Consider the following 8,825-nt stretch of genomic DNA (forward strand, 5'->3'; position numbering starts at 1 on the left):
AACTCTAGCTGGGACGAGTGATGAGAGGGCCAGGGAGAAGGGCTGCACTGGGGTGGTGGGAAGACACTGGGGGCCAAGGGGAAGATGAAATTGCTCAGAAGACCCGAGTTGACCAAACGTCTGGTCCTGGTCCCCTGGCTCACATTCTGATCCGCACGCCATGGTGCTTGACTTCAGGTAGATCCCTGCTCAGCCTGTTTCCTAGCCTGTGAGGAGCAGAGTTAGGCCTAGCTCCTGGCTCCAAACTGGACACCCGCCCTTCCCTCACCTTCCTGTCAGCCCGAAGCTGCAGAGCCATCCTAGGCCTCTGGCCCGCACCAGAGGAGAAGGACAGGAAAGTAGAGCCCAGGGCCCAAGGCTGTCCTGTTGGCGACGCCACCATTCGCGAGCAGACGCGGCCGCTTTAAGGCGCGGTGACCCCACGACATCCGCGGGCGGGGCGGGGACAGTGCGGGCGTCCGCGGCACCGGCGGAGGCGAACGTGAGGGCGGTAGTGCGCGGCGGCCAGCCCCACCATGCTGACCGCGCTCGCGGGGCCGGCCCTGCCTGGGCTCCCGGGGCAGCTGCCTGCGGCCCCCGCCCGGCGTCAGGACTCCTCCGGTTCGTCAGGCTCCTACCACACGGCTCCGGGTTCTCCACAGCCCCCGGACGTTGGGCCAGACGCAGAGTGCCGGGCGAATTGGCCCGGGGTGGCCCCTGCGCTGGGGGCGGGCGCGCAGCCTCGCCTGTCCGTCAGCGCCCAGAATAGCCGCCAGCCGCTCCGGCCCGGCTCGGGTTTCCCGCGAGGCCCGGGCTCCGGCCCGCGGCCACCCCAGCCCCAGCTGCGCATGCTGCCGTCGGGGGAGATGGAAGTCATCTTCGGCGCCGGGGCCCTGTTCAGCCGCTCCGACGCGGCGGAGAGCGAGGTGCAACAACTCACCGCGCGGGCTTTCCGCAGCCTCTCTCCGCCCGGGCCCGCGACTCCGGCTCCCGCAACGCCGACGCCCCAGGCCCCCGACGGTGGCTCCCGCTGGGCCACTTACCTGGAGCTGCGGCCCCGCGGGCCAAGTCCTGGGACCCCAGCGCAGTTCGAGTGTGTGGAGGTGGCGCTGGAGGAGCATGACGCGCCCGCCAGGACCCGGACGGTGCCCAAGCGTCAGATCGAGCTGCGCCCCCGGCCCCGGAGTCCCCCGCGGGAGGCGGGAGCACCGCGCCCCCGACTGCTTCTGCGCACTGGCTCCCTGGACGAGTCGCTGGGCCGCCTGCAGGAAGCCGCGGGCCTAGTGCAGACAGTACTGGCCAGAAAACTCAGCCCTGCGGCCCCTGCCCCGAGCAGCGCCACCTTCGGGCCCACGGGGCGGCCAGAGTGTGCGCCCCGGGAAACGGCCCGCAGTACCCGAAAGGTCCTGGAGGAGGCCAGGTCTCGGCCGCCCCGCGTGCACAATAGTTCGGCCCCCACCAGGGCACCACGACCGTGGCCCAGCCTCCGAGAGCGCGCGATTCGGCGCGACAAGCCCGCGCCAGGGACCGAGCCGCTGGGTCCAGTTAGTTCCAGCATCTTCCTGCAGTCAGGGGAGAAGACCCAGGAGGCGCACAGTCAGGAATTCAAGACTCGATTCCCGCGAGAGACTCTGGATCGAACTGTCCTGAGGGCACAAAGTCCGCCTTTCGAGTCTACGGCCCCCCAAGAAGTTCCGAGTAAGGCTGGGAGGCCAAGGAGCCCGTCCCCGCTGTGGCAGGCTCCAAATGGGACCGTACGGGGTCCACACTGCCCGTCCCCCCAGAATCTGCCCCCGTGGAATCGGGCTATTCGGAGGGTAAGTAGCCCGTCGTTCCCTGAGGCATCCTCTGCATGGGGAAATCAGGATCCCTCTGACGAGGAAACTGTCAGCAGAAGCCCTTCCCCACCGACCCTTTCCCAGTGGAATCAGGGTGTTGCCAGGACAAGAAGCCCATCCCCCGAAGCTCCTTCCCTATCGGAGGTTCCACAACCGGCAGTGAGGAATACCGCAGAGGGCTGTAGGAACCCATCCCCGCCGGCCCTGTCCTCATGGAAGGTTCCAGAGCGAACTAATGGGACGTGGAACCCATCTCCCCAAGAGACGTGGGATCGCACACTGCGGGGCTCATCCATAGTATCTCCGTCGGAAGCTCTGAATGGGATAGGACAGGAGGAGCTGGAGCTGCCTAGGCCGTCGGCACCCGGGATTCCCGAGCTCACAGAGGCGCAAAGTCCGGCCGCCCCGGAGATGCGGGATCTTGCCCGCCGAGCCAGTCAGCCATCGCCAGAAGTGGCTGCACCTGAGCTGCCCCTCAGTCGCTTCGTGGGCACCCTGGAGGCCGATGTGCGCCAGGAAGCCTCGGGCGCTGGAGAAGCCGCCTCGGGACGGCCGCGCGTGGCCATCCCGCGGCCCCGCGACGTGCGCAAGATGGTGAAGACCACGTACGCACCAAGCTTTCCTGCGGGAACCCCAGCTTTGGGGCTGCCTGCACCTCCTGCGGAACCCCGCGGGGAAGAGGGCGGCACATCCAAGACACAAGAGTTCAAGGCGCTGGAGTCCCCAGCCCCAGCTCACTACACTTCTGTTTATCTCAAGGACTTTCTTCCGGTCGTGACGCATCCCTACGAGCCCCCAGAGCCGTCTCCTGACACAGCGCCCCGGGACGCTTCGCAGCCCAACGGCGTCCTGCGGCGCAGAGCCGAGAACAGCACGGCAAAACCCTTCGCGCGCACTGAGATCCGCCTGCCTGGCGCACTGGTCTTGGGCCGCCGGCCGGAGGGAACCGGGGGAGTTCCGGTGCGAGGGGCGAGCAGGGAGAACCGGGATGCTGAGGCCCAGCGCCTGGTCCCAGACGGGGAGGGGCGCACCAGCCCTCTGGGCGGCGCTCGCACCTCACCCCAGCAGTCGCCCATAGGGCCAGCCGGGCCCCAACCACCGCGACCACCCTGCCCGATCTCCCCTCAGCCGCACCCTAGTTCGAGCCCTGGGATAGCAACCAAATTGGAGACGCCCCCTGCAGCCCCCGAGCCCGCGACTGCGGTCCAGTCTTCTCTCCCGCGGGAGCCCCAGGCGTCGACTGGCAAACCCGCCCCGCCCCAGGCCCGTGCTGCGTCGGCGCCTCCGATGGACCGGTCCCCGGAAGGCCCCTTCCAGGGGGCGCGCAGGCCACCCGGGACCGCGTACGCGGGGAAGGTCCTGGTGGACCCCGAGAGCGGCCGCTACTACTTTGTGGAGGCGCCGCGGCAGCCTCGGCTACGGCTGCTCTTCGACCCCGAAAGTGGGCAATACGTAGAGGTGCTGCTGCCGCCTTCGCCCCCGGGGCCACCCCGCCGCGTCTACACCCCGCTGGCCCTGGGCTCTGGCCTCTACCCGCCCGCCTATGGGCCTATCCCGGGCCTCTCGATGCAGCCGTCCTCGGGCCCACCGGCCTTCAGCGGCCCCCACGTACCCTGGGCCTCCGAGGCGGGGCCCCTGGATGGGATGTACTACCTGCCAGTGAGTGGAACCCCCAGCCCCGCACCTCCTCTGCTCCTCTGTGCTCCCCCCAACAGTTCAGGTCCAGCCCAGCCCGGCAAGGGGTCCTTGTTCCCAGTGTGAGGCCCCAGGGCCTGATCCCCACGGTGTTCGGACCTGTTTGGTAGCCTTGGAGGTTCTGGCATCCAGTCCCCTGCCCTCCTTTCCTTCTATCACCCCTTCTTTTACCCATCCCGTCCAGTCTTCACACTGGAAGTTACCTTCAGAGAATGTATCAGACCTTGGGACTGATGGAGCTGGGACTCAGAGAGTGGCTGCCTACTTCTCCCCCAACAAAAGTGTATACTCCTTTCCCAGGCGTTCCCGGAGTGTGGTGTGTTTGTGTGTGTGTGAAAGTGAGGCATCTCAGGAGTTGTTCCTAGGAGCTGACTTGAGGGCATGTTGGGAGTCCACTAGGGGCAATAAGAAAGAAATCAGCAGAGGACAGGGCTGCCCCCAGAGGCAGTGAGCTGTCACCCCCCCACCCCGCCCGGAAGGTGGACCCAGCTGAGGGGGAGCAGGCTAGGGAGCATTGGTGGATGGAGGGAGGACTCTGACTAGCAACTCTGTTATTGTTTGGAAAAGGATCTGAGCAGCGGCCGGGGAGGCTGTGTGGAAAAGTGGCCAGTGCAGCCCCTAGGCCAGGCTGGATCTGAGAAAGGGAGCTGCGGGGCCGGCAGGTGGAGAGGGAGCAGGGACGTAATATGGAAGGGGCTATGGAGGGTCAGCCTGGGAACGGGGGTTGGGCGGGGAGGCAGCTGTAGTCTCCAGCCGGGAGCCCCACTTCTCATCTTCCCCTCAACCTCAGCATCTGACTGGGCCTCTCAAAGCCCTCAGAGCTGAGCGGGCTCCTCCTGGGGCCAGGAGTGGAGGTTTAAGGCATTCCCACCTGGGGTGCGGGACAGATGAAGTGAATCATCAGGAAGGTCTTACAAGCAGGGAGGGTGGTTAAGCCTCGTGACCCCTCCGGGTGTAGTAGAGGCTGGGTTAGGGCTGGCAGTAGAAGGGATGCCATGGGGGTGGGGGGCAGGGGAGGGAGACTCGGAGCCCTCAGCTGGTTCCACTCCCTCAGTAACTGATGTGGCAACCATGCCCAGAGAGGGCCTGGCTCAGCAGGCTAGTCAGGCAAGGAAGGAACAGGACCCAGAGCCTGTGTTCTAATTGCCTTGAGATTGCCGGAGCCTCTGAGGAGGGCCGGGAGAGATGCATGGGGTAGGAGGTGCTCTTCCGGGGGGCGTTCTGTGTGTAGTTCTGACCTTGAAGTGGCGGGGCCTTGTTAACTGTTGTGTGATGAGTTTGGGGAGGAACAGTTCCCGTTAGAAGCGGTCGTTAGTGATGGAGATTGACGTCTTACTTAAGTTCCAGTCCCTTGAAGTCCCTGCCTCCCTGCCTTAGGCTGGAAGCTGACTGGGAGAACTGTGAGTCAGAAGAAACTGAACAACTTCTCATAGCCAGAGGGGCTGGTTCTGGTCACATGAAGGGTCTGGGGCCCCTCCTGGTTCCCTCACCTCATCCTGGTGTGCAATAAATCACTGACCCAATGAGCCACGATGCTTGGAACAGTTGGTGCAAGTTTTCTGATTTCTGGTTTCCTGCTGCGACCTCTGACACCCCTACAATGCTCTTCCATGCCTGCGTATGGCCTGGGCGGAGAGGGCTCCAGGGAAGGAGCCCATGTGTGTCTTTCATGCGCGGTGGCATCCTTGCCTCCGCAAACTTGCCTCCCAGGGAGGGAGCCCTAGGCTGGCAACCACGCCTGTGGCCTCATTCTCCCTGGTGGCTGGGTGGTCACTGGGCTTTGGCGTCAGTCAGGCTTGGGTTCTAACTTCAGTATGGCCCTTCTAGCTGTATGGTCTTGGATTCATCACTTCTCTCTGAGCCTTCATGTGCTCACAAAAATGACACTCACTAACCACCTCTTCCCCCAAGGTACTCAGTACAGCACCCACTAAGTGGCCAGATTCCAGGACGTAGGAGGGTCAGCCCCATGTGTCCTTGTGCAGGCCCAGCCCCCCTCCTTACGTCATCGTTCCCTATCTGTGAAATGGAGCTGAGTTGGCTGCAGCAGGGAGCCCAATAGAGGAGATGCCCACGTGGCATCTCTAGGGCCCTGGGGGAAGGAAGAGAGTGGGAGGGGTGAGGTGTTGGTTCCCCATTGGTCTGGGTCAGGCCTTCCGGGGTGGCCCCCACTGCACACATGAACACGCACACCTGCACCCCAACCACAGCCCATGCTCACTGAGCCAGCTCCACTGACCATGAGGCTGTCCCTGCCACTGATACTGCTGCTGCTGGGAGCCTGGGCCATCCCAGGGGGCTTCGGGGACAGGGCCCCACTCACAGCCACAGCCCCACAGTTGGACGATGAGGAGAAGTACTCAGCTCATATGCCTGCTCACCTGCGCTGTGATGCCTGCAGGGCAGTGGTCTACCAGGTGAGTACCTCCCCCCTGCGTTCCCCTGCCCCTGTCCAGGTCCCTCCTGAAGCCAGTCCCCTCCATCCACCTCGGATTCTACCACTGGCCTTGAATTTCCAAACTCGCACCCCTGGGCCCTGAGTTAGACTCAGCTTTCCATGGTCTCACCCAAACCTTCATGCCTCAGTTTACCCATCTCTCAGCCCAACGGAGAGCAAATAATCTGGGACACCCCATAGTATCTTGAGAGCCCCGGGAGTCACCCGCTTGTCCTCTCTGACTCCTCCCTTTCCAGGCTTATCCTCAGGTCTGGACTCCTTCCCTGGCTGGGGAGCACTGGTGTATATGTGCATGTGTGCACATGGCTTGAGTGCACGAACATAGGAGTATGAGCGTGTCTTGAGTTCACACAGAAACCTGCCAAGCGTGCCTGAGCACCTCTGGGGGGGAAGGGAAGCCTATGAGTACACGTGTCTTTGAAGACTGGGCTGTTTTTGTTTTTTCATCTTTTGTTTTTTCCTTTCCTTGTTCTTACGGTTTAAAATAGCATGGCTGATGGGCAGGTGTGCCCTGGGGAGGAAGCCCCAGTGCTCAGGCCTAACTTCCCACCTCAGCGGTTCCTACCCACCCACCCCAGCCCAGGGAGGTGCATCCCACCTCAGCAGACCCAGTGCCACTTTCAGAACCTGGGGGAGGGCCATGAAGCTACCGAACAGGAGCTTCCTGCCCCAAAGTCTCCCTCACCACCTCGCTCTCTCCAGAGACCCAGGCTCCTGTCTGACCCTCCCCCACCACTGAGCAGTCCGGAAGCCCTGGCTCTCAGCCCCTCCTTGTTCTAGATGTGGCAACATTTGGCAAAGGCAGAGGCCAAGCTTCACACCCCAGACTCAGGGGGGCGGCGGCGGGAGCTGAGCGAGTCGGTGTATACAGACATCCTGGACCAGAGCTGCACCCAGACCTGGCAGGGGTGAGTCAAGAATCTGGCCCCTACCACCCTCCTCTAGGGGTAGGGCTGATGGGTGGAGGTTCCTGCTTTCCCACTCACACCAGACACACAATCCACTAGGGCTTCGGTCTAAGGTAGGGGTCTGGCTGGGATGAAGTCGGAGCTGGGGGCAAGTAGAATGCTACGTGGCCAGGGGACAAGGTTGCTGTGTGACCTTGGGCCAGGGGCTTTCCCTCTCTGGTTCTCAGTTTTCCGTCAGGGAGGATCAGAATCTGGGCTCTGAATTCAGCAGATGCCCAGCATGCCCAGTGGGGATGTATCCCTCGCTGGCAGGCCTCCCACTAATGCTATATCCATCTCCTTCCTGCTGCTTCCAGCTATGGGGTCCGAGAAGTGAACCAGGTGAAACGTCTCACAGGCCCAGGGCTCAGCAAGGGGCCAGAGCCAAGCATCAGCGTGATGATCACAGGGGGCCCCTGGCCCACCAGGTGATGAAAGGAGTATGGGGCTGGGATGGAGACCTTGGAGCCTTGATCAGCCCCCTGAGGGACAGGCAGGGTCTGAGGCTCCTGTTGGGCTCCCGTAGGCTCTCCAGGACATGTTTGCACTACCTGGGGGAGTTTGGAGAAGACCAGATCTACGAAGCCCACCAACAAGGCCGAGGGGCTCTGGAGACATTGCTGTGTGGAGGACCCCAAGGGGCCTGCTCGGAAGAGGGGACCGTCACAAGGACAGAGCTCTAGTCTGGCTCCTTCCCCTTCCTGGTCAGCCCCTGAAGAGAGCTGGGGTGTCCTCTGGATCTGCCCCACTCCTTTCTGCAGGCTGTCTGGAGGGCAGGAAGGCCATGCTTTTGTGTGCTGCCACGCCCCCTCCCTCCTCCAGCTTCAGGACACTGGGGCCACATGTGTGGGGGGTGGGGTGGGGGAAGGCCTTCCCTCTGGACTCAAATAAAACCCAGTGACCTCGATTTTCTTTGATTCCTTCTCTCTGCAAAAGGTGCTTGTGGGGCTGGGAGGACAGACACTGGCATTTCTGCTGATATTATACCAAGAGAGGGCCAAACACAGTTGCTTCCCACAGTCTCCCAGAGGTAGGCGAGATGTGTCATGGCTGGACATGTGAGCGAGCTGTCAAAGGCATATGGGACTAGTTACATGAATAGTGAAACTCCAAATCCATCAAGAGAGAAAAGAAGAACCAAAGGAAACTCCATGACCAGGCTACCTTGTAGACACGCCGACTCAGCCACTGCGTGCTATCTGGGCCCCTCCCTGAACACTAGTCTAACTGGGTCTATTCCCAGCAGCCGCTCAATTTCTGGACTCTACCTCTGACCCCAGCTGACAGGGTTGGGCCCTAGGTGTCTGTCTGGGACTGGGCAGGGCAGGGTTCCTGGAACGAGCTGGATTCAGTATCTTGGCTCCCAGCCCTGCTCTCCCCAGAAATTCTCTTGACCTGGGACCCTCCCTTAGCAACAGAGGAAAGCACCCCACCTGGGCCCCACCTGGGCCCCACCTGAGACTGGGAACCTGTGGGCAGGCCTCTCTGTAACTGGTCGTTTCCTTCGTGGGTGTCTCCCTGAGATGCTGAAACCATGGCACTGGACAGAAGAGACGCTCTAATCCCCGGATGACAGACACTGAAATCGAGGCTTAGAAAATAAAAGAGGGGGCGCCTGGGTGGCTTAGACAGTTAAGCATCTGACTCTTGATCTCGGTTCAGGTCATGACCTCAGGGTTGTGAGATCGAGCCCCAACACAGACTCCACGCTGAGGGCGGAATCTGCTTAAAATTCTCTCCCTCTCCCTCGCGCCTCCCCCCCCCATTTGTGAGTGTGTGTGCTCTCTCTCTCCCAAAAAGAAAGAAAGAGAAGAAAGAAAGAGAAGAAAGAAAGAAAGAAAGAAAGAAAGAAAGAAAGAAAGAAAGAAAGAAAGAAGAAAGAAAGAAAAAGAAAAAGAAAAGAGGTGC

General features: G+C 61.9%; 2 protein-coding genes across 2 annotated transcripts; both read left to right on the forward strand.

Moving 5' to 3' along the window:
- The first annotated feature begins 515 nt into the window (after positions 1-515).
- Positions 516-5,038, forward strand: PROB1 (proline rich basic protein 1). The gene has a single exon (XM_040622364.1). It carries the CDS (start codon positions 516-518, stop codon positions 3,576-3,578), a length of 3,063 nt encoding a protein of 1,020 aa, XP_040478298.1. The 3' UTR covers positions 3,579-5,038.
- A 644-nt stretch (positions 5,039-5,682) lies between these two features.
- MZB1 (marginal zone B and B1 cell specific protein) lies at positions 5,683-7,824 on the forward strand. The gene is made up of 4 exons (XM_008691534.2): positions 5,683-5,929; positions 6,751-6,878; positions 7,235-7,345; positions 7,444-7,824. Exons 1-4 carry the CDS (start codon positions 5,726-5,728, stop codon positions 7,598-7,600), a joined length of 600 nt encoding a protein of 199 aa, XP_008689756.1. The 5' UTR covers positions 5,683-5,725; the 3' UTR covers positions 7,601-7,824.
- Positions 7,825-8,825: the final 1,001 nt, after the last annotated feature.

Source organism: Ursus maritimus, unplaced genomic scaffold, assembly GCF_017311325.1.
Source record: "Ursus maritimus isolate PB19 unplaced genomic scaffold, ASM1731132v1 scaffold_5, whole genome shotgun sequence".
Lineage (NCBI taxonomy): Eukaryota > Metazoa > Chordata > Mammalia > Carnivora > Ursidae > Ursus > Ursus maritimus.